General features: G+C 37.7%; 2 protein-coding genes across 2 annotated transcripts in view; one reads left to right on the top strand and one right to left on the bottom strand.

The window, feature by feature from the left end:
* LOC148310383 (NFX1-type zinc finger-containing protein 1-like) overlaps positions 1-4421 on the bottom strand; it is a 38211-nt gene extending 33790 nt beyond the window's left edge. The window contains exons 1-2 of the mRNA XM_088258525.1: positions 4276-4421; positions 2305-2361 (exon numbers count right to left, since the gene is read on the bottom strand). Of these exons, the coding sequence (XP_088114651.1) occupies positions 2305-2356 (52 nt within the window). The 5' untranslated portion in view covers positions 2357-2361; positions 4276-4421. The remainder of the gene's footprint in view (positions 1-2304; positions 2362-4275) is intronic.
* A 2017-nt stretch (positions 4422-6438) lies between these two features.
* mEFG1 (mitochondrial translation elongation factor G 1) lies at positions 6439-25415 on the top strand. Its single transcript, XM_088258546.1, has 11 exons — positions 6439-6576; positions 6722-6880; positions 11221-11540; positions 16787-17025; positions 17680-18056; positions 18635-18873; positions 20800-20961; positions 21627-21745; positions 23325-23537; positions 23957-24158; positions 24984-25415. Exons 1-11 carry the CDS (start codon positions 6505-6507, stop codon positions 25129-25131), a joined length of 2250 nt encoding a protein of 749 aa, XP_088114672.1. The 5' UTR covers positions 6439-6504; the 3' UTR covers positions 25132-25415.
* Positions 25416-25694: the final 279 nt, after the last annotated feature.

The following is a 25694-nucleotide window of genomic DNA, read 5'->3' as shown; positions in this document are numbered from 1 at the left end:
TAATATTAAAACTAACTTTTAAAGTAAATCTCTAGGATTTATATGTTTGATTTTCTATGGTACACATTTTAGAAATTTTATCAATGTGCATTCCACCAGATTTCAAATGTAACTAAATTATGATTGTATAGTAAATTTATGTGTAAGACGGAATTTATAAATGAAAATAGCCTTTAACCGGTTTTCTGCCACGAGCGTGTTCACGCGCTCTCCAATTTCGCGCTCATCAGGCCGGCCATACAATATGAGCGAGTAAACGCGCTCTCGTTTGAGCTTGTCACTAGCCAATATCAAATCCAATTGCATTCTTTTTAATTAGAATATATAGAGACATCAATTAGGAAAATCAAGAAACACTAAAATATTACAATTTACCAATATTATCAAAGTTATAGTCATCTTCTTAAAAGCTTTCACATATTGTTGAAAAAATCGCAGCCTGCTGGGTACGGTCATATTAATACCTTCCGGCATTGAAAGGGTTACAATGGCGCTGTTCATAAAATAATCACTCGCAGAATTTTTATTCATTGTCCTATTGTAAAAAAAAATATCGCACGTCAAGAATATATAGCTCATGCCTTGTGGTAATCATGTTAACACTCTAATTATATGAATTTTGTAATAGCACTCGAATATTCAGGCACACATACACTCACACTATGCTTATATAGTACATTATTAATGTTGATTAACACTTTATTAACCAACTAATTTTTGAAAGATCAAGCAAATTTGTACTGATAGCAAAAAATACAACTAATTAACAAATTCATTCATAATTTCTGTATCCATTGTTTGATTATTATGATTTTTACTATATTAGAGAGGCGAAGCGGTCCAGGCTGGTGCTGCGGCGAGGTCTCGAAGGTCGGGAGCGGAGAAGTGAAAGACAAGTTTCAGTAGTCGAAGAGAACTAATTTTATTCATCAATGTACATCATTCTTATATTCTTAACAAGCGCGGTCCGTCGAAGTCGGCCAGGCCGGCTGCCCGTGACGTAAATAAGGTCATGCGCTCTACGTATAAGACGCCGCGCCTAGCTCAGTCAGGATTCCATGCCCGTGGCGAGAGGTTCTTAGTGCGCGTGGCCAATTTCCCCATGACATGTTTACAAATATTTTTTACGTATTTATCTTATTTCAACATTACATTAAGGCGGCCACCCCCGAAAGCGAAACATTTCTTTATTGGAGTGGCAGCTTTACCTTGACAAATACAAATTATTATTCAAATGCCCTTTGCAGGGCAACATTCATTTATACCTATATAATTTACAATGACGTAGCTAACACCAACCTATCAATGAAGAAACTTTTAACCTTCCAGCGGGCGCGTTGAGAAATTTCCCTTGAGCGGGCGCGTGTCATTAATTTTATATCATCAAGTTTTCTGTATGTAAATTGGGTTTTCTGTATATAAATGTTATGAAATAGCTATAATGTATTTGACTTTCTCAAATAAAAACCGAAACAACACTCTTATTATGTTAATATTTAAAAACAAAATATTTTATTGACCTATTTGTCAGAATGAATATTGTCATCTCATTTAGTGAGTTTATTATTAGTGACTTTTTATCTTCCATTGTTTTCTCCTCTCTTCAGTTGGTATGACATGTTTTCCTGTTAAAACACGTCTAAAATAAATAACATTTAAATGAAAAATAAATAGGAAAATTTGTTTATTTCCATATACTTTTACACTTTAAGGAGCGATTTTTTAAATTTACGCTCAAATGAAATTTCCAAATTTCAATGAAAAACAAAAACTTGTTAGCACACTAGGTACGTCTGTAGTTTAGAGAGACACTGACCCTCGAACAGCTCGGAGCTCGATGCTTGCAATTAAGTGGTAAGGGTGGAGGAAGCGATAAGGTGCATTTGTCATAAATTTTATGATAACGCGCCTACTGGAAGGTTAAAGGATTCACTTCACATTGCATCAACAACATCTCTTACTCGTATGTCGGGTCATTTGGTTTTTGTTATACATTGTCCAAAAAAGTACTCTACTGACTGACAGTACGTGCCCTATGGCAAGGTGTAGAATCGTCTTGGAATATAGGATCGGTAGTATGTCGACTGATGTTCTCAATTTCTGGAATGACGTGGTTTTCCAAGTCTGATTTGTATTGGATGGCTTTCATCGTACCCTCTACAAAGTGCAGCGGACCCAAACGAGGGCCAACATGATACCCACACCACATTTATAGTGGATCGTACAGTAAGAGAATTTTTCTTCCACTACTATTGTAGTGGCTCGTGTTTTAAAACTCACAAATAAAATTGTAATCTCACATACCACTTGACCCGGGAAGGTCTCGCTGTATGGTGTCATCATCATCATCGGCCATTTTATCTGTAAAAAATAATAAATAGTCAGACTTCAGAAATTAAAAAAGTAACTCTCGCTTGAGTATTTTTTGAAAAGGCAGCTACAAATTTTGAAGCAACATTTCAAATTTCCTAAAGATAAGAAAAAACCAAGGGTGTTCTCAGTAAAATTTATTTTACTTAACAATATATAATTCTATTTTACAATTTTACAAAGAGAGAAAACTCTAAGTGACTTTTTAACTTTAGGGCGAAGACTGACCGGAGCATTTCGTCGTAACGTAACATGTTACGATGCGAGCATTCAGGCAGTCAGTACACCGATAGTTTCGGATGCTCCATCCATAGTTTAGGATGCTCGCCACGAGCGATGTCACGACGTTATGTTACGACAAAATGCTCCGGTCAGTCTCCACCTTTAGGATTCAAATGTGGATCCTCTGACGTCTGGTCAGGTGTTTTATCCGTGATCACATTGAAACTTTTGAATTGCAAATAAGGATCTATTATTTATCAAAGGAGCGTAGGACTATACTAATAACTGCGAAGTGCACTTTAGGAAAATAGCTCTAAATAAATTATCTAAAATTATTATAAACATATTTAGCGCGGGCTTTGCGGTATACTGACTGGTGTGCGATCGCTATATCTGATTTCCTCGATACCAATCTCCGAGACAGGTCGTAATATATTACATATACACTGGATAACAACCTTTTTTCTCATTCTTTCATGCAAAGATTGCGAGAAGAAGGTAGGTATTATGTTTATACCATTATTGCATCCGCATTAGAAGTACAACAAACTAAGTATAAAAATGCGTTCCAAAAATGTTGCCTTTCTGCTCACCTACCCAAATATAATTTGAGAATCATTATTGTCAATGGGAATTTTTTTCAGTGATTCATTGAGTCTCATTACTAATCACTCTGTTGTGGAGGGAGCTGTGCAGGTGTATGTGTGTATGTAAAATAAATGATAACCTATCTTGTTTTTTGTAGATATGTATATTTTTATAAAAAAATAGGTTTTGTAAAATAATAACAACATTTTGAGTGTGTCCAAATACTTGTTCACAAAATCTGGATTATCTCCAATTACAGGAGTTATTTTTATATTATTTTTTGACATCTCATCAAAGATGAAGAATATGGAAGTCTGGGCATTTACGGGGCTGACGACCGTCATAGGCTGGTTTCAGTGATCACTTTACACACGTGTAACATTCACCAATTCTACCCATTATTGACAACCACACTACTCAAACTCTAGGAAGATCTTTAAGATAAATTAATCTTTTCATCTCACCAACAGATGTGTCCATTGAAGTTCTAGTGATTCAAGAACAATGTTTCAAAATTGGTTCATATATATAAAACTATATAGAACTTCTGAGAATGAAAGTAGTGTGGTTGTCAATAATGGGTAGAATTGGTGAATGTTACACGTGTGTAAAGTGATCACTTAAACCAGCCTATGACGGACTTCAGCCCCGTAAATGACCAGACTTATTCTTCTTCATCTTTGATAAGATGTCAAAAAAAATATAATATGTAAATGGGGTTATCAAAATTATCAAATCCAATTATAGTAAAATATTGACGAACTTCCATTTCAACTTCCACTGTCGCAAACCCAATGGAAGATAAACTTTTTTTTGTTAAAGAGAAATATTTGTGTTTTTTATTATTTACACAAATATTTCAATTTTATACTATTTCTGTGAGCCTAAGCGGCTCATTATTGGAAATAGGTATAAAATTGTGGTAGTGGGTTCAAACCGAGAAACTCTGACTTAAGAGTCCGCGACACTAACCACGGGACCACAACCCGACACATAAAATATTTAAAAAAGACACTTAATTATTATAAAATATATTACATTACAATATATTGTGATACACAATTTAAAAATGAAAATAAATCAATAGGTACTTACACTTTGGTCAACTATAGAGCAACTAAAATGTGAAACAATTTGAGCAAGGAAACGAATTAATACTCGATTATTACAAAAAAACTCACTAATTACACTAAAGACTGTATCTAATTTGATCCGACCCGGTGAAAGACTAAATTCGCATTGGTATCAGGTTATCAGGTACCAGCTCTTTGCAAGTAATAGTAATACCATAGTTCAAAAATCCTTTTTACCGATAAATGTATTTATTTATATTGGAAAACGGAAAAAGTATATCTCTGTAATATGTATTTTATATTACTAATATTAACCCCGAAATCGAGTCACGATTAAAATTAAATTTATGTAGAGGTATTTTAAAATAACGAGCGTTAACATTTACTAATATATAATACTTCTTACGATTTTTTAAACAATTAAATTAATGAACTATTGCAGTTTAAATGATTGTTGACATTGTTTGATTGTTGTGTCGGCTGCAACTGTTTTATTTATTGTTTTTGTGTTGTCACAATTTAAAATATTTCCCATTTTTTGGGAAAGTTTGTAAACTGACAACCCAAATAAATTTTTAAAGTTTTGTCCAGAGGTCCGGTATTCCCCAAATAATGGTTGCGTTTGCATCTTATAGGGTAGTATTAGCCTTATCGCATACGTTCCATACGATAAAGCTAAAATACCGTGCCATATTATACGATAAGGATATCTATCTATTAAATTGTTCTTATTTGGGTGTTATCCCATGGAAGGAGATACTCTTTGTTCATTTAAAATGTTTTTGAAATAAAACTTCTTAGGTAGCGATTCGACAATCGATATTTGGACAAAAATTGAGAGTGAAATTTCGAGGACGCGTCACATTTATTAGGCAGATTTCATTACATGGGAGAGAAGAAACTATTATCGTGAAGCCTCAATATCATTATTACCAATGAATGATGATGTAAATTTTAAATAAATAGAAGAAAAAAATCAATATTTGTACTGTGTTTCTTTTGAGATATCTAACTCTCTGTCACACTAAATATTGCTTAATTTAATTTGGAATCCCGAATGCATGATTCGAAACAAAAACTACGCATGGATGTCTTTAATACATGTAATGACGGTCCCTTCGCGTTCGGAAATATAGTTGGGCCATAGTTGGCACAGACTGGCGGTGCAGGAAACTAGCGTTCCTTGATAGCAGATGATGATGAAGACGGCACCTTAGTGGCCTTAAATACGTAGCACTGGCTATCTCGTGTTTCGGTACACTATTACTTGCACTTCACTCCCGGTTTTTCGACTTAAGCTGACGATGAACTACTCCAGACTCCGGACGAGTCCTTGAGTCTCCCACTGATTTAGTCGGTACTGACTCCGAACTCTCCTGACCGAGGCTGAGGTGCTGCTTGGCAAACTACGTTTTCAATGGATTTACCTAAAACAATTTAGTCGTAATGGGCTCTAACAGTAGTCAGAAAAAAATAGTTACTATTTTGGGCACATAGTATGTAATTATAGAAATGCCTACCATTATTTACTGCTATTATTTCGGGTACCTGGTATTATTGAAAAGAAATGCATTTATTTCCACTACTACTACTACTACTACTACTACCATCACGCCGTTTCTCCGCAGGGGTAGGCAGAGAGGATGGAACGCCACACTCTTCTGTCCTGACATACACTCCTCGCCTCCTTCACATCCAAACATCTGACTAGACTATGACTATACATGCCCTCCGATTACGCAGACTTTTGACACCGCCATATTTATTTATTCCAAGGCCGAAATTATGTGATCTGCGGGTGTCTCTCGTAATAAACACCAAAATGATTTTAATGGAGGTAACTCTGGAGGCTATTATTGGCGAAAGCAATTTTTATGACCAATATGAATGACCTTGGAGTTACATTATTTCGTATTGGATTACTTTTTAAAATCGCGGCGTTATTTTCCGATGCAAATAACGGCTAAGTGCATAGGGAAAGGTGAAATACCTTTATTTCATGGGGAATACGTTAAAAAAAATTATGTGTATATGTATACCGACACGGTTTCTTTTTTTATTCTTGCCAAAAACATCCTCGTATATAATCTTTGGACACATTTTGTAGCTGTACGCGTTAGTCTATGGAATATAATTAGATATCTGTGATATAATCTGAATCTGTGGTCCGCTTGTCAAATACTACATATTCCGTAATTTTGTTAACCTATAAAGTCCATTCTTAAGTTTCATAAATTATTATTACATAAATATGACTATCTCATGCATGTTACGTAAACAAAATATCATCAAAACACTATTTTCAGAGAACTCTCAAAGACAGGTGAGTGCAATTTTTGCCGGTAAATTATTTGAAACCTCGTAAAATCTCTCATGCTGAAAAGTTTGAATGGAAAGTGATATAAACTCTTCTGATTGACAATATATTTTCTATCTGTGATTATTTTGAAATGTTTTTTTTATTATAGATCTTGCAGAGATGTATGTCATCGTATTCGAAGTTTGCGGAACACAAACCTCTAGAAAAAATTAGAAATATCGGAATATCAGCCCATATAGACTCGGGAAAGACAACACTTACAGAAAGGATACTGTTTTATACTGGTCGTATTGCATCTATGCATGAGGTATATTTTCTCTCTTTTTTTTTCAATTTCAATTTCAATTTTCAATTTATTCAATAAAAAAATAATATATACATAACAAACAATATTCAAGGCGTATATATTAAAAGTAAAAGTAAGCAAGAAGACTTAAAGGTGTAGAAGAATCCCGCTTCGGAAAACTCCTTCGGACACATGGAACAGATCAATATCCAATGTGATATTGTTCAACATAGCGGTAGCTCTTCCTACAGGCATAACCATCGGCAGGTTGGTCCTGTGTATAGGAATGTGAAACAATCTATGCCGACGTTGTCTCAGGTAACTATCGGGAACATACAGACCAATGCTCCGGATAATTTCAGGATTATCGATCATACCGCGCAACAATCGATAAAAATGCGTAATTAAATACACATTCCTTCTAGTCTCTAAACTATTGTAGCCAAGCATACCCTGGAGAAACTGGGTCGGGTAGAGCCAAGGATAATAGCCGTACTCTCTCATGTAGAGATACCTCAAAAACTTCTTTTGGACTTTCTCTACCATAAGAGAGTACTTAAGCTCGTGCGGCCCCCAGATCATCGAGCCACTCTCGAGTCTACTTCGCACCAAGGAGTTATAAAGAGTTCTCAGCACGCGGGTATTTTCGAAAACCCTGGCAGTACGCAGAACAAATCCTAGCATTTTCAATGCATTACCACTGACTGCCTCTATGTGATCGTGAAATGTCAGGGTGCTCACAAATCTAACGCCCAGATCCCTAACATCCGATGCTCGCATCAGATTTTGGTCGTTCATTTTGTAGCGATAAAATAAAGTGTTTTGGGCCCTAGTGAAAGACGTGACTGAACACTTAGAAACATTAAACATTAGTTTGTTTTGTCTTCCCCATTCACATATATTTGATATATCTGCTTGGAGAAGACTTATACTTACGTATATCTTTTACATATTATGACCAGAGCTAAGCAATGACAATAATTTATGTACTTTCTTAAAAGGGTTAATTACATTAATGATAAGATAAAAATTAAAGTAATTTAAAAAAACACGGAAGCAGTTTATCTTTTGCTCATTGACTGTATCCGCTCAATATGTATTTATTTTAAAACATATTACATACATAATATTCCCTGTGAGAAATTTCCAAGACTTATTTTGGGACATAGGTTAACAAGACTGAAACACAATTAGCCCTACACATTCGTATCGAATGTACGTGATTCGTGCGGTTTTTTTTCACCATTCCGCGCTAACCCGTATGACCTACGCGCACGAGAAAAGATATCTATTCCAAAAATATTTAATGCGTACCGGATACACTGACAAATTTTTGTCAGGTTGCATACCTGACAATATTTGGTGAAAACAAACAATTTTTTGGTTACAATGATTTAAGAAAACACTTCGTTTTTTACCACTTGAGTTTTATTATAGACTACATGTTTCAGAAGTTAAACTTCCATCATTCAGGTCTGTATAATAACTCAATTACAGTTATTATAAATATTTATAATAATAGTTATTTATTCAATAAGTTATTATACAGACCTGAATGATGGAAGTTTAACTTCTGAAACATGTAGTCTATAATAAAACTCAAGTGGTAAAAAACGAAGTGTTTTCTTTAATCATTGTAACATGTCTTACCACAAAGTTAATGCCGAAACAATAAATAAAATTTTTTGGTTGTTTTTAAAAAAAATATGTCAAGAAAGTAAAAAAAATAATATATAAAAATTGAACAAAACTAACACAGGCCAAAATGTAAAATATAAAACAATAAATGGGTTTAGTAAATAAGTATACCTATATACGAGATCGAAGATGTCGTTAAGTGGGGAAGGCAACGAAGGAGACAATGGTATGCGCATGTGAGGAGAATGGAACCATCCAGACTCCCCCACATCGCACTATATGGCCAATTCCATGGTAGACCACCAAAGAGATGGGTCGATAGCTGGGAATCGACATCGCAAGAGGCTAATCCCTCTTAAAAACAGGCCACAAGGCCTACAACAAGATGAAGAAGAAGAAGAAGTATACCTTTATATAAAAAAAACATAAGGTATGGCAAATGTTTAAAAGAAACAAATGAGAAAATATAACTTATCACTAACACAAATATCTTTCCATGAAGCATTTTTTCAGTTCATTCATTTTGGATCCCTGACTGGGTTCTATTTTATATATGTCAGGCAGCTTGTTAATTTGGGTATAGGGAATATATTGCTAGGACCTTACTCCAAACAGTTGTATTTATCGGCTTCACATTTATTTTATCATGTCCTCGATTATTATATGTAATGATGAATTTCTCTGTTAAAAATCGGTTTGGTGTTGCTGTGAGTCGTTTTAAACATTATTTGAAGCATTTTGTTTGTAATCTCATACGTTAGAATGTCGGAAGGTATTATATTAGTCCTCAAATAAATATCTTTTACATGAGTGCCGAGACGAAATATATTTCTTATAGCTCTATTCTGTATTATTTGTGTTTTGGAAATTTTCTTCTTTGTTGTGGAACCCCAGATACAGCAAAGGTGGGAATGTATCATAGCAAAATATATTGATAGAACCATCAACGAAGAGAGAATACCTTGCAATCAATGTAATATTCTGTTAATGTGTTCAGACCATGTGAGTTGGGAGTCTGCTACTAAACCCAAATATTTCGTCACATTTTTTTCCTCCAGGTGAAAATATATAAAACAGGTATGTTGCGCTGATATCAGCGATAAGACCATACAGTGTCTTTTTCTTCTTCTCCTTTATTTAGGACTATGTCCTGTCATTCTCCAGTCTGCTCCTGGGAGGTGGAAGACCAACTATCTCTCCACCGTTTAGGTGGCCTTCTTGGGGGTCTGCTACATCTTACCACACAGTGTGTAGCACTATCATACAGCGCTATGTTCTGAATGAGACTACGCTCATTGATATACGCCTACAAATATATATCTGCTAAGTGATATTTATCTCAAACTAGCACATCAGTAGGTACGCTTCAAGTATTTTCTTCCAAAAGTACTAGAGTACAAAATTTTACATTCGCTCATTAGTCGCGGTTTAAACCACGCCTCCGTCCGTGGTGGTTCATATTATAAAGATACTAAGTGTGATATCTACAAATCAGTAAAGAAAACTTTTCATAATGCATTATTTCTTATAATTTTTTTACATATTTATTTACGACACTTGACCAAAGATGCCCCTTTTGATTGAAAAATCAACTATAATCAGTTAGAAATCAAAACTTTACATCCCAGGTATAATGTTTTATTGAGTTGTTTTTTCAAGTTTTCTTGTTAATTTATCACATTTCTGATCTAGACACACAATAAAATACGTGCATAGTACAAAGTTCTATGTACCATATTTATTGGTAAAACGGTGAAAGTAATAATTTTATGAGATATTTTATTTTTATAACTCGGTTGAATTTGAACGCCTTTGACGCTTCAAAGTATGAGTCCCACGCAAGCGTTATGTTGATCAGACTGATTTGTACCACAAAAATCAAACTGTTTAGCGCGTGCTACCTTTTTCTGCATTTAAAGATTATTTCTATGTTTGTTCTCGTTTTATCAGGTGCAAAATATTAGCGCCTCATTGTTTGACAATTAGTAAAAAAGTTGCCCCGCTTGGGGAGCGGGGCAACTTTTTTACTTGCGGGAACTGATATGCGGATGGGTTAGTGTAATATTTTTTTACAAGCAATTCATTTGTGCTTATTACGATTAACTATGGGAATTTGCAAAATAGCTTAAATGTATTGACATTTACAAAATTCAAGTGTACGGTTTTTGCGGATCAAGTTTTCAAAATTTCATGTTGGCAGCACTAACAGAAACTTACTTTCATCATGTGTGTATGTACAATATGCATACCCTGCAGCTAACCTCGCAAGAGTAGCGCTCAATTATGTTAAAAGTACGCGTAATTTAACACCACAAATAAAAAAAGTGTTACCATTTTTTACTTTTGTAAAATTAGCTATTCTTGAGATAGCTCGATTGCAATATTACAAATATTATACAACTCTTTCCATACTTAAATTTTTCTCCTTAAAAGGTTAAAATAGTGTGTAATACATTTTTTCTAAATGGTTTACGGGCCAAATAAGCTCTAGGGCAGGGATGTCGAATCTATGGCCAGCGTGCCATAGGTGCCACCCGATACGATTTTGCATGGCACGCGAATGAAGTTATTTCGTTGTATTGTAACACGTTACGATGTGAGCATTCGTATAGTCAGTACAGCGTTCCGAGTGCTCTATCCGAAGACGAATGCTCGCCGCGAATGATGTTACGACGAAATGCTCCGGTCAGTCCCCACTTTTATATTTGCGTTCGATTGTTTAGGTTAAAGGCAAGGACAATGTGGGAGCGACGATGGATTCCATGGAACTGGAGCGGCAGAGAGGTATCACGATCCAGTCGGCCGCCACGTACAGCGTCTGGAAGGACCACAACATAAACATCATCGACACCCCGGGGCACGTGGACTTCACGGTGGAGGTGGAGCGGGCGCTGCGCGTCCTGGACGGGGCCGTGCTGGTGCTGTGCGCGGTGGGCGGCGTGCAGAGCCAGACGCTCACCGTCAACCGCCAGATGAAGCGGTACAATGTGCCCTGCGTGGCCTTCATCAACAAGCTGGACAGACTCGGCGCCGATCCCAAAAGGTACTCACTCACTCGGGAGGAATATCTCATATCTATCATACTCAACCTATAAAGGATTGTATAAGACTCGATTGTGTTTATAACACCCGATATAATCAATATTTTCATTATTAAATGTTGTCATTTTCTTTTGCAAAATTTGCCTTCGTAAAAATGTTGTTTTCTTCGGTAACGAATGACGTCACAGAAACGAATCCACACTACTACTAGTACAGCTCTTTTAAGGAGAAAAATTTATATACATAAAAGGAACATAGCACACCCGATGACGTATAGCGGTGTCGGTTTTTCATTCAAACCTTCATATCTCGCTCTACAGATTTCAATAAAAATGTTACCGATAGTCTTGTGATTTTTCATATGAATTTATTAGCCAATAATAACACATCATGAGAATGATCCATTACAGCGGGACCTCTATAATCCAAACCCACAATCATCCCTCCCCCGCTTCTTGAGACGATGATATAATAAGGCAAGTAACACAAGAATGTGACACCGAAAGTGAAGAAATGTTTGACGCTGAAGCAGTAGCAAGTTTCCCCATTCAAGCGCTCGGCTGTCCAAACTCAAAACACAGTAAGGGACATTTTTTTTATTGTACGTTTTTTTTGTACTTAGTCCAAAAATGCAAAAAAAACCTACTACAAAAAAAAGTCCCTTACTGTGTTTTAAGTTTGGACAGCCGCGCTGTTTATGTCTTACAGATTCTCTGTACTGTAATCTGAACGTTCCACTAGTCCGAACAGAGAGTAAATTCGCATTTAGAGGTCCTACTTTATTTCATAATGATAATTATTATTTTGGATTATTTTATTTAGCGCCATTTTTCTAAATAGCACTTAACTGTAATAAAATTGAGGAAAAGAAAATTATGCAAATGGGTTAATTTTTTTCTTAAGATCATCTCGATATATAGCTATATCTTTGGTTTGCACAATATTGTAGATTCATAAACTATGTGGTACATTTGTACTTGTGTTCTGAACCTGCTATCTTAGAAAAACTCGCTCACTAGAAAATAGAAGAATCCATTGAATTTTTTTTACATTTTACTATTTAATTGCAGACCAGTAAACATGATTTATATCAACATTATCCATGTTTTGTTTCGTGGGATTTCTTTGAAAGCATCATTACAATGACATCACACAAACTTTGTTTTAAGTAAAATGTTAAATGCAATATAATCTGAAGTATGGTTTTAGTGTTTAACCGGATCCACGCGGCTCGCATAACCGTATGTGTTTTAATAAAACATGCCCCATACGCGGCTGACATAACCGTATGTGTTATTACTTTGCTCCAAGTTTCGAACCTCAGTTCAACTTGGAGGGATTTTTTCATGGTGTGGAACTAAATAATACGTCAATCCTCGGCCTTATGACATCTGTTGAAATATCTGACTAATAATTTGTAACATCACAAGGATAAATAAAACAACAGATCCCTGATTTTTCTAGCGGTCGGTAATTAGTCCGCGCCATAATCATGCCCTATATCTGTCTCAATCTCGACGCTACGCATCGCCAGTGGGTAAGAGTGACACACGATGCGTGCTTTGATTTATTTATGTTACGATCTAATTTGTTTATATTACGATATATTTCAAGAATAATGTGACACACGTGTATTATAGAGTACCAAAAAGGCACAATGAATCCCATCAAACGTTTTTGTTTAGGAAAATAAATCGTTTCATAACTAAATACATGATAAAAGTAATAATTTAAAAAACGGCGAAATACAGCCGCGCACGAGCGTCTCTTAGGAACAAAGTTAACGCGTTTAAAAGGTTAACTGTGATAAAATTGGGGAAAAGAAAATTATGCAAATGGGTTAATTTTTTTCTTAAGATCATCTCGATATATAGCTATATCTTTTGTTTGCACAATATTGTAGATTCATAAACTATGTGGTACATTTGTACTTGTGTTCTGAACCTGCTATCTTAGAAAAACTCGCTCACTAGAAAATAGAAGAATCCATTGAAATTTTTATATTTTACTATTTAATTTTAGACCAGTAAACATGATTTATATCAACATTATTACATGGATGGAAAAGTGGATAAGGATATTGAGAGAAGAGTGAATGCAGGGAATAGAATAAATGGTGCTTTTAACAGAGCGATTGGGAATAAGAATATGTCCATGGAAGCCAAGCTAGCGGTTCACAACGGTGTGCTAGTACCGACACTAATGTATGGAAGCGAAACATGGAACTGGCAAAGGAAGGATGAAAGCAGAGTGAACGCTGTTGAAATACGCTCACTCAGACGAATGTGTGGAAAATCATTGTATGACAGAATTAAAAACGACGATATAAGAAAGGAATGTAAGGCTGAACGAGGAATAATTGAAAAGATTAGGAAGAGTTCTTTGCGGTGGTATGGACATGTGGAGCGAATGGATAGCGAGAGAATGACTAAGAAAATACATGTGGCGAATGTGAGAGGGAAAACAGAACGTGGACGACCGAAAAAGACTTGGCACGATCAGATCAATCAGAACCTAAAATCTGGCGGTGTCAAAAGTCTGCGTAATCGGAGGGCATGTATGACTAGATGTATGGATGTGAAGGAGGCGAGGAGTGTATGTCAGGGCAGAAGAGTGTGGCGTTCCATCCACTCTGCCTACCCCTGCGGGGAAACGGTGTGATGGTAGTAGTAGTAGTTATACATGTTTTGTTTCGTGGGATTTCTTTGAAAGCATCATTACGATGACATCACACAAACTTTCTTTTAAGTAAAATGCTATTTGCAATACAATCTGAAGTATGGTTTTAGTGTTGAAGTATGTACAACCACAGTACAAGTGCCATTTTATAAATAAACGTCACCGGGCTTTAGTTATAAGTGCGGCTGATCGTGCACGCCTCTGTATTTGAGGAAACTCTCACAAATCTGTATTTGAGGAAAGTTTTATTTGGACGACCATACTCCTGGACAGAATAATAATATTTTTTTAAATATATATAATTGTATTTGAGGGCGCTCCCTCAGACGAATGTGTAGAAAATCATTGTATGTATTAAAAACGGAGATATAAGAAAGGAATGTAAGGCTAAACAAGGAATAATTGAAAAGATTTGGTAGAGTTCTTTACGGTGGTATGGACATGTGGAGCGAATGGATAACGAGAGAATGACTAAGAAAATATATGTGGCGAATGTGAGAGAGAAAACAGAATTAGGACGACCGAAAAAGACTTGGCATAATCAGATCAATCAGAACCTAAAATCTGGCGGTGTCAAAAGTCTGCGTAATCAGAGGGCATGTTTGGATGTGAAGGAGGCGAGGAGTGCATGTCAGGACAGAAGAGTGTGGTGTTCCATCCTTTCTGCCTACCCCTGCGGGGAAACGGTGTGATGGTAGTAGTAGTAGTAATAATAATAATAGTAATAATAATAATAAAAACCCTTATACACAACCCAATGGTGCATAGGGCACTGCATCATATAAACGCAGTGTTATCTTGATTGTTAACACATGAAGGAAAGGTGATCAGCCCTCCGCTTCAGGTTACCAGTCCAGGGTAATATTGAATAAATATTACAGTGAAAAAAATCACTTATATTTATTTTGCCTCCCTTGAGAATCGAACCCGGGACCTCCAGAACGGTAGCCGAGCATGCTGACCATTACACTACGGAGGCGGAGGCACTGCGGAGTAGTAGTAGTAGTAGTAGTATAATTGTATTTTCCCCATAAATATGAATCTACAAGTAAAAAACCTGAAATTTTCTTCTTCTTCTTTTTCCATGTTCGCTCCCTAGGTGGAGCATATGGCCAACACGAGTCGTCTCCAAGTCACTCTGTCACGCGCCATCTCCTTGGCTTCCTCCCAGGTCAGTCCGGCGTCTCGAAGTTCCGCTGAGTATAGTCGGTGAATGGTCGTCAGCGGCCTTCCGGGGCGCCGGAATCCTCGGGGTTGGAAGAAGAGACATGAGGGGTTGATGCCCTCAGGTGGCATTCTAAGGACATGTCCCAACCATGTCCACCTTCTTCTCTTCAGGACTTCCAGTATGAGGGGCTGTTGAGTTCTTCTCCTCACATCGTCATTCCTGACGAAGTCATACCACTTTATACCCAGTATTCGCCTCAGGCATCTATTTTCAAAACTTGCTAGTTTCTTGCTTTGAGCTTTGGTGAGGTGCCACGACTCACATCCGTACAGCAACACTGTGAGGATGCAGGCGTTAAAGAGACGACACTTGGTTTTTGTCGAGTAAAGCAGTGAGTCCCAGACATTGCGCATTTTATTGAATATAGCTCCTGCCATTCCGAGCCGTACATTCAGTTCCTTCTGGACACTACCATCCTCCACCATGAGTGTTCCAAGGTATCTGAAGGTGTCGACTCGAACGAGCGCTCGTCCCTCACAAGTAAGATGTTGATCTCGGTCCGGACAGGCTGAGTTGCACATGACATTGGTCTTTTTGGCGTTCACTCTTAGGCCTAACCGAGCGGAGTTTATTTGGAGGGAGTCAATTATATCTTGCAGGGCTCCGATCGATGTATCTATTAGAACTGCATCGTCCGCATATTCTAAATCGCATAATTTCTGAGCAGGACTCACTGCAATTCCTCGATCCGGTGGAATTGACATTCGTAGGATGAAGTCAAACATGATGATGAAGAGAAATGGGGCTAGTACACAGCCTTGCTTCACCCCAGTAGAGACCTCAAATGGTTCACTGCACACATCATCTATTCTAACGCAGCATTCGCTGTTAGTGTGAAGCGCCCTGATAATGGCCACAATTTTGACAGGAACTCCATATGCTTCTATGATATTCCAAAGAGAAGACCTATGCGGGCTGTCGAAAGCTTTTTCGTAGTCTACAAAACAGCAGGCAAGGGCGCAGTTCCATTCGTTACTTTGCTGTAACAGGCATCGTAAGTTATGTATATGGTCAGCGCACGCCCTGCCTGGTAGAAAGCCCGCTTGGTTCTCTCTGAGGACTTGCATTATTGGTTTTTGGATTCTTGCCAAAATTATTTGTGCCAGAATTTTTCCAGGAACGCTTAAAAGAGTAATGCCACGGTAGTTATCACACAACAGCGGATCACCCTTTTTGTGGAGGGCTATAACTTCCCCGTTTACCCAATCCTTCGGGCACCTTTCCTCTTCCCATACCTTTGAAAGTAGGTGATACAGGGGGTCGAGGAGAGCGTCCATGCCACTCTTGACGTATTCCGGATGTTTTACAATGATTACAATGATTAAAACATTTTGTTGCAGAGTTATATCCCAGATGAGGTCTAAACTGAAGCATAATGCAGTTTTTGTCCAGCTGCCAATCGGGCTGGAGAAAGAATGCGAAGGGATTATAGATCTCGTGAGTAACGAAGCCCTCTACTTCCAAGGGAGCTTCGGAGAAATCATCAAGCGAGAAGAAATTCCCCGAGAAATGAAAGCGGAATGTGAGAACTACAGACAAGAGCTCATAGAACACCTCTCTAATGTCGATGACAAATTTGGTGAGCTGCCATATACATTTCATCTCTTGTGCGTGCAAAATACCTATTGCCTATTCATGATCTTCCAACCCTTATCTGCGCCCAATTAATTCATTATAATTTTTATTTACTCTATTATACACAAGTTGGCCCCCTAAAATTTTAACCTGTCTGGGAGTGAGTTCTTGCGGATAAAACTGTATCTGGGGATTGAGTTTTTTTTTTACTTTTCACAATTTTATATCATAGCCAATGCTATAAGCAATATATTTTCTTGAATATTTTTTTCGTTTTATACCAATTAACATAATTTATGGAAACATAAAATTTGTTGTAAATTTTGTATCGGCCGTACATGTACGGCGGTACTCCTTTGAGGAAAATTTGGTATGACCGTACATGCACGGCCATACTACCGGACAGGTTAAAATGGAGACATTGGAAGAATAAATGAGGCGTCAGAAGACCTAAAAAATACGGTCCGACGACATAACCGTAATGGGGGGTAAAAACTGGCTGAAAAAAATGGAATGATACTAAAGAGGCCCATATCCAAGAGTGAAGGACAGAGGGCTAAAGAAGAGAAAAGAAGAAGACACATATAATCGAACTATAGCTGTGCTTGTAAAGCCGCCTAGGCATGAATAAACAAGTAAATTACATTTTTGTTTATAGGTGAACTCTTCCTAGAAGATAAACCGGTAACGGTGGATGATTTAAAGGGTGCGATACGACGATCTTGCTTGAAGAGGACGTTGACTCCCGTTTTGGTCGGCACCGCTCTCAAGAACAAGGGAGTCCAGCCGCTGCTGGATTCGGTGCTGGACTATCTACCCCACCCCGGAGAGGTGACCAACGAGGCCATCCAGGGAGAGAAGAAGGGAGAAGCCAGGACGGTGGTCCTCAGCTCCCAGAGATCTGATGAGCACCCTTTCGTCAGCCTAGCGTTCAAGCTGGAGTTGGGCAACTACGGCCAACTCACCTACATGAGATGTTACCAGGGGATGCTCAAGAAAGGGGAATACATTTATAATGTCAGAACGGGAAAAAAGGTGATACATTTATCCATTCCTAAATCCGACTACCAGGAGCGCAGGACTGATAGCCGTACTTTTGCGTAATTACCCAATAAGTCAATGTTGAAAGATTTATGTACTATGTGTCACTTAAAAACTTTTATTAATTTTACCAATGATTTCCAACGATTTATTTAATTCTGTTATATCGAGTGTGCCTCAAATCGAGATTATATATTATCGAGATTATATAATCGAGGTTATATTTTTCTAAATCCTAAAATAAGCTCACTTTATCACTGCAACTATTTAATCTACCAACTACCCATACTTTGTTGTTAGACTTTAAATTAAAAAAAAAAATAAAAAAGAGAAATATTTGTGTTTTTATTATTTACAGAAATATTTCAATTTCACACTATTTCTTTGAGCCTAAGCGGCTCATTATTAGAAATAGGTATCAAATTGTGGTAGAGTGGGATCGAACTGAGAAACTCTGACTGTCCGAGACACTAACCATGGGACCACAACCCTCGCAGTTATTAAAAATATTAGGTTGACATTTTCTCAGTGTTCGTTTATTTATTCTGCTCTTTCGCTTTGAATATTTTCAGGTAAAAATCTCAAGGCTAGTCCGACTGCATTCGAATAACATGGAAGAGGTGTCTGAAGTGATGGCAGGGGATATCTTTGCCCTGTTTGGAGTGGATTGCGCCAGCGGAGATACATTTGTGATGAATCCCAAGTTGCAACTGTCCATGGAGTCTATCTTCGTGCCGGACCCTGTGGTTTCCATGTCCATCAAGCCGGCCAATACCAAGCACAGGGATAACATGTCCAAAGCTATCTCTAGGTATTGTTATTACTTTTTGTCTCACCTAATGACCATGTTCCGAGCAAATCAATCGGTAAGCGGGGACTGCTGTCGTCTCTGATGTAATGACCATGTTCCGAGCAAATCAATCGGTAAGCGGGGACTGCTGTCGTCTCTGATGTAATGACCATGTTCCGAGCAAATCAATCGGTAAGCGGGGACTGCTGTCGTCTCTGATGTAATGACCATGTTCCGAGCAAATCAATCGGTAAGCGGGGACTGCTGTCGTCTCTGATGTAATGACCATGTTCCGAGCAAATCAATCGGTAAGCGGGGACTGCTGTCGTCTCTGATGTAATGACCATGTTCCGAGCAAATCAATCGGTAAGCGGGGACTGCTGTCGTCTCTGATGTAATGACCATGTTCCGAGCAAATCAATCGGTAAGCGGGGACTGCTGTCGTCTCTGATGTCATCAACATAGTTCAACGGCCGCTCACTCGGAGCTAAAGGCCTAAAAGTTGACAACATGACGTAATATTATGTGTTGTTTTCCTACAGTTAACCTTTTAACTGCCGGTAGGTACATGTATGGCGGTACCCAGCACGCCGCGAATTTTACGACAAAAATAAAACCTAAACATATTGTTATTGAAAGTGTAATAACGTTTATTTATAAAACTTACCAAATAAATGAAGAACGCGCCAGTCGTGCAGTCATTTATCCATAATCATAAAATTAATCGTTTTTGGTGCAGGGTTGTCACAAAATTTGTCGTAGAAAATATGAAAACTAAATAATATGTCAAAAGTAATTGTTTATGTTAGTTTAATATTAAAAGTATACACACACACACACACTATGATTTAAAAATTAAAAATCATCAATCAGAATGGACACTAAAATCACTGTCATCAGATTCGGCAGTGACGGCAATGCGGGGATTATTGGACAACCCTGAGCGCCATTAATTGTTCCGACGACAAAGCTCTCTTTAATTTACGTTTTAAGTGGTAAAAACAAATTCTGTCTTAATTCTAAGTATGCGAAGATATTCTCAATAGATGTCACTGTGCGTTCAATTATTTGTAAATTGATTTTCTTTAGTAAAAGCCCATTTAAAACAGCGCGTCTTAAGACGTAATTTTTGTATGAGCGGCGCTCCGTTCACAGAAAATTATGCGTCTTAAGACGCTTTTGGCAGTTAACCGGTTAACTATAGAATGTAGAAATAATCGGTTCTTATACAGAGGGGATTGTGTCGGTAAGCCTGTATGAATGCCCATGTGACTAGTAGCCAGAATGAATGGTCATTAAGTAATGAATACTTATTATTTTCCTCGGTTAAAAGCAGGGATGGGCTGGCAAGGGTATCACGGAGGAGGTGAGAGACATACAAAGTGGCAATTGTAAATACAACTATAACTTCTGATAACCGAAGCAATATTGATGTTCATTTACTGGCAGAATGTATTTCTCTCTCTCTGGTCTCAATACTGCGGATTGGTCTGCAGCAACAGATATCATGTCCTCCATTCTAGTCTATTTTCCGAAACCCTCTTTAGCTCCTCATACGTCGAGCAGCCCATGTTCTCGTATAAGGTGCTTAGGTATTCGCGGCGTAGGCGTCTTCTGGCGTTTATTCCCTCGATCCTCGAAACCCTCTTGTCTTAACACGTGACTGATCCATTCGGCGCGTCTCTTGGAGATAGTCGCAAGTAGGTGCTTTCTTTCTTCGATTAATCATAGTACCTCGTCATTCGAGATGTGGTCTCTCCAGGATATCCCGAGCATTCTTCTATGTTTATCAAATCTGAATTTCTCCATATGTGGTGCAACTTACCGCACCACTGTGTATCCAGCACAGTGATGTGGTACATTGTATGAATATGTTGCCATCTATCTGCTGCAAAATATTGCTCTGTCAATAGAGTATGAAATGAAAAGTATCTTAATTAATTTTAGGTTTACCAAAGAAGACCCTACATTTAGGTTCCAATACGATACTGACAATAAAGAGACCTTGGTTTCCGGAATGGGAGAACTGCACCTGGAGATATATGCCCAGCGGATGGAGAGGGAATACGGCTGCCCCGTGGTATTGGGGAAACCCAAGGTGGCCTACAGGTAATTTTTTATATTTGCTTTATGACCCCAATAAACCCAAATATAAACCAGAATTAAAAAAGGCAGCGGCTCTTGTCATTTTAGAGCGGTTACTATTATTTACCAGCGTGGTTATTATTTATTATAATTTAAACAAAGTAATCCAATACTTATTCATATCCGCTCATATGGAGTCCACAAACCGCCTCTAGGCTCTTCTGTCGGCCGCCAGCTTCCTTGCATCTTCCCAAGTTGGGTCTGCGTCCCGAAGTTCAGATGAGAACTGCAGATGGATTGTCAGTGGTGGACTTCCTGTGCAGCGGGAGCCTAGTTTGAGGCTCACGGAAGGCGTGCCAAATACATAGCCTAGCCAACTGAATCGCCTTTTCTTGGCGACAGTTGTGACCATGGGTTGCTGCGTCCTACATTGTATTTCCTCGTCCCCCACGAAGTCAAACCACCGCACGCCTAAAATTCTTCGCAGGCATCTACATATTCTCAAAGCTGATATGGCTGCTGTATATGAGCTGTATATGGCTGCTTTGGGCCCTTGTAAGGTGCCATGTTTCACAGCCGTACAAGAGAATGGGAGCTATGCAGACATTTGGTCTGCAGGCAATTATGATGCGTATGCGTACGTATGCATAAATGATACCTATATGATAATTAGAGTTTCTGCGTTTCAGAGAAACATTGTTAAAAGAATGCGCTTTTGACTATCTCCACAAGAAACAATCGGGAGGTGCCGGACAGTTTGGTCGCGTCACGGGAGTCATTGAACCACTTCCTGTACAGAGGAACACAGGTTGGCTTGTCACCTCATCTCAATTAATAATATTAACCCTTCCCTTACTGTGCTAAAACCTCAGCGTGCTATGTATTTTGTACGCCATATGAAAATCTCCTAAAAACCTCCGCGTGATATGTATTTTGTACACCATATGAAAATGTGGTTTAAAAATGGGAATATTCCTAAATGTTGCTTTTATTGACCATAGTTGAAGTTGAAATGTAACAATTTTGTTAGCTCTGGTAATTATCTGAAAAATATTTTAAAAAAATACATTGCACTTGCAGATATTTATCCGCAATAGCTAGCGTAGCGACACGACCGCTGCATAAGACGATCTGCTCACTACTGGCGGAGTAAACACATTCCGACATTCGCGTATACTTATAAAGCACGCCACATGCGCCGTGTATTATTTGGCGTTTAATTTGTGTATTAAATGTTAATTTGTGTATTAAATGTTAATTTGTGTATTAAATGTTAATTTGTGTATTATATGTTAATTTGTGTATTAAATGTTAATTTGTGTATTAAATGTTAATTTGTGTATTAAATGTTAATTTGTGTATTAAATTTTAATTTATGTATGAAATTTTGAATCAAACACAGATTTTTTGAGTCTACTAAGTTGTGTTTTTAATAGTAAAATACACCTTAGTACACTAAAAAAATCAGTGTTTGATTTTACATTAAATACTTTAAGTCATACATTTTATTTATTGTTTCGGCATTCACTCGTAAAAGAAAAACACTTGTTTTTTACCAATGAGTGTGTTTATATTTAGACCTGAAGTAATACATTATTGTAAAGGGTATTATTTTTTGACATCTCATCAAAGATGAAGAAGAATATGGAAGTCTGGGCATTTACGGGGCTGACGACCGTCATAGGCTGGTTTAAGTGATCACTTTACACACGTGTAACATTCACCAATTCTACCCATTATTGACAACCACACTACTCAAATTCTTGGAAGTTCTATATATATGAACCAATTTAGAAACCTTGTTCTTGAATCACTAGAACTTCACTAGAGACATCTATTGGTGAGATGTAAAGAAGCTTTTTGTTAAGCAGAAACTCTTATATTAGTATGTGAGGTCCGAATCCTGGATTATAATCACACACATCGCTTACTCCTTTCAAGAACGTCATAAATCAAAGATTGTCAATTTTCAGTTGTGCATGTTTTCGGAATGCCCAGAAAATGTACTACATCCCAGCAAAAACGGCATAATTTTAACTTAATATTTACCCGCTACAGGGCAAAAAGTGTTGTTTTTGCATTTTGAAGAAAAGGTATTGTTTAATTATTTTTTTTTAAATAAACTTAATATTTTTCAAATGGAGAAAAAACCTTCGGGTTTTACCTAAAAAGATCTGTTGCACACTAAAAAGTTCAATAAGTTGCTTGATATTTATTTTTAATACATTCTATTTTTAAACTTTAAAAACGTTCTCCTGAAAAATTAAGTTTTTTGATTTATGACGTTCTTGAAAGGAGTGAGCGACATGAGAAACGCCAGAAAATAACATGTTTTGTTACAACAAGTAACATGTCTTGGGTGCTAATGGTAAAGTAAAACATTTCAGAGTTGGAGTTCAAGGATGAGACGGTGGGGACTAACATTCCGAAGCCGTTTGTGCCCGGAGTGGAGAAAGGCTTCCTGTCCATGTGCGAGAAGGGGCTGCTCTCGGGACACAAGCTGTCGGGGATACTCTTCCGCCTCGTGGACGGCGCCCACCACATCGTGGACTCCAGCGAGTGGGCTTTCTTCCAGGCCGCCCAGGGGGCTGTCAAGGACGGTAACCACCACAACTCTCATCCTCACTGTGCCAAAATATTCTCAACAGAATCCCGCTACCGATAATTGGAACAGATATTGCCAATATCTCAGAGAGACCATTTCTTTAATCGGGACAGAGCTTACAACCTACCAGCTAGTTTAAAAATAATAAATTTGGATATTTTATGAAGTGTGTAACAATCATTATTCCATCTATGATTGAACTGACCATGATTTTAAAAACTTCTATAAATATGCAATGAATAGCTATAAATAGCTATCATTCACATACAAGTCGGAGCACCATCTCTGGAGATTCTTGTGAAGTGAATGACCAAGCCAATCCAAATAATTTTGATATTAGTTAATTTAAATGGCTAAATATCTTACTTATTATGTAAATATAGCGTGTGAATGTAAATGGTGTTCTTTTTTCAGTGTTTGCCAACGGCGTCTGGCAGATACTGGAGCCCATAATGTCGGTGGAGGTGACGGTGCCCGAGGAGTTCCAGGGCTCCGTGATGGGGCTGCTCAACAAGCGGCGCGGCATCATCACCGGCTCCGAGACCTACGAGGGCTGGACCACCATGTACGGGGAGGTGCCGCTCAGCGACATGTTCGGATTCGCCGGACACCTTAGGTATTGTACATGAGATATTTCTTATAGCGCTTCTATATGGCTCCGAATGCTGGACGATGCATAGCACCTTCTCTAGGCAACTAGAATTTGCTGAAATTCGAATGCTTAGATGGTGAGCAGGAGTGTCCCTTAGAGACAAAATAAAGAGTTTGCAATGTATTTTTCACTTTTATCTTCCCTATCCTTACTATCCTACCTGCAGATAAGCCTCTAATAGAGGCTTTGTGGGTTATTTTTATACTTTAAAAAAAATATTTACTACACACTAATGTAATTTAAAATGAAATTAAGATCAGTACAACCAAAGTGTCCGCCTCCGTAGTGTAATGGTCAGCACGCTCGTTTACTGTTCTGGAGGTCCCAGGTTCGATTCCCAGGGGGGCTCAAAATAAATTTAAGTGATTTTTTCACTCTTATATTTATTTAATATTACCCTGGACTGGTACCTGAAGCGGAGGGCTGATCACCTTTCCTTTATGTGTTAATGATCAAGATAACACTCCGTTTATATGATATGACGCAGTGCCCTATGCACCATTGGGGTGTGGATAAGGGTTTGAATGAATAAAAAATTGAATCCTTACTATCCTACCTGCAGACAAGCCTCAAATAGAGGCTTTGCGGGTTATTACTTTTCAAAAGAAAAACTTATCACATACTAATGTAATTTAAAATAAAATTAAGATCAGTATAACCAAAGTGTGTTAGCATTACTGACGCATTCTTGCTAGCCTTCATGTTATTTGCAATCCAGATAACACTGCACGACGTAGAAGTATCACTGAAAAGAAGGAAATTGTAACATACGGTGTTGTGTGTCGACAGGTCTACCACACAAGGAAAGGGAGAATTCAGTATGGAGTACAGCCGGTATACTCCGTGTACGGCAGAAATACAAGAGAGATTGATCCGACAATATCAAGAAGAAAATGGATTGATTGACCCCGTGGAAAAGAAGAAGAAGAAAAATTAACTTCTCTGTGCTTAGTGAAATTTGATTGTTATTTAACCTTCATTTAGTAGCGTGATGTCGGATTGAATCCAAAAACTGTGTGCCGACACACATCCAAAGGTGGGAACTGACCGGAGTCATTTCGTTGTAACGTAACACGTTACTATGCGAGCATTTGTATAGTCAGTACAGCATTCCGAGTGCTCCATCCGAAGTCGGATGCTCGCTGCGAACGATGTTACGACGTTACGTTACGACGAAATGCTCCGGTCAGTCCCCACCTTTGAACATGCTAACATGGTGTAGTCATATTTATTGATTTGGCATTTAATTTGTAGAACTCCATTTTAATTTATGTATTAATTTTAAATCAAACACAGATTTTTTGAGTCTACTAAGTTGTATTTTATTAACAAAAACACATTAAAAATTATATTGTGACAATTGTTTCACCTTGTTAGGGCATTATCAAACGAATGTCCCAATTGTTAGGGCATTATCAAACGAATGAAACAATTGTCACAATATAATTTTTTATGTGTTTTTGTTAATAAAATACAACTTAGTAGACTCAAAAAATCTGT

Source organism: Brachycentrus maculatus, unplaced genomic scaffold (genome assembly GCF_059751285.1).
Source record: "Brachycentrus maculatus isolate JH-2025_06_01 unplaced genomic scaffold, ASM5975128v1 h1tg000097l, whole genome shotgun sequence".
NCBI classification, from domain to species: Eukaryota; Metazoa; Arthropoda; class Insecta; order Trichoptera; family Brachycentridae; genus Brachycentrus; species Brachycentrus maculatus.
The sequence above is the reverse complement of the archived record's forward strand: the minus strand, read 5'-3'. Positions and strand labels throughout refer to the sequence as shown.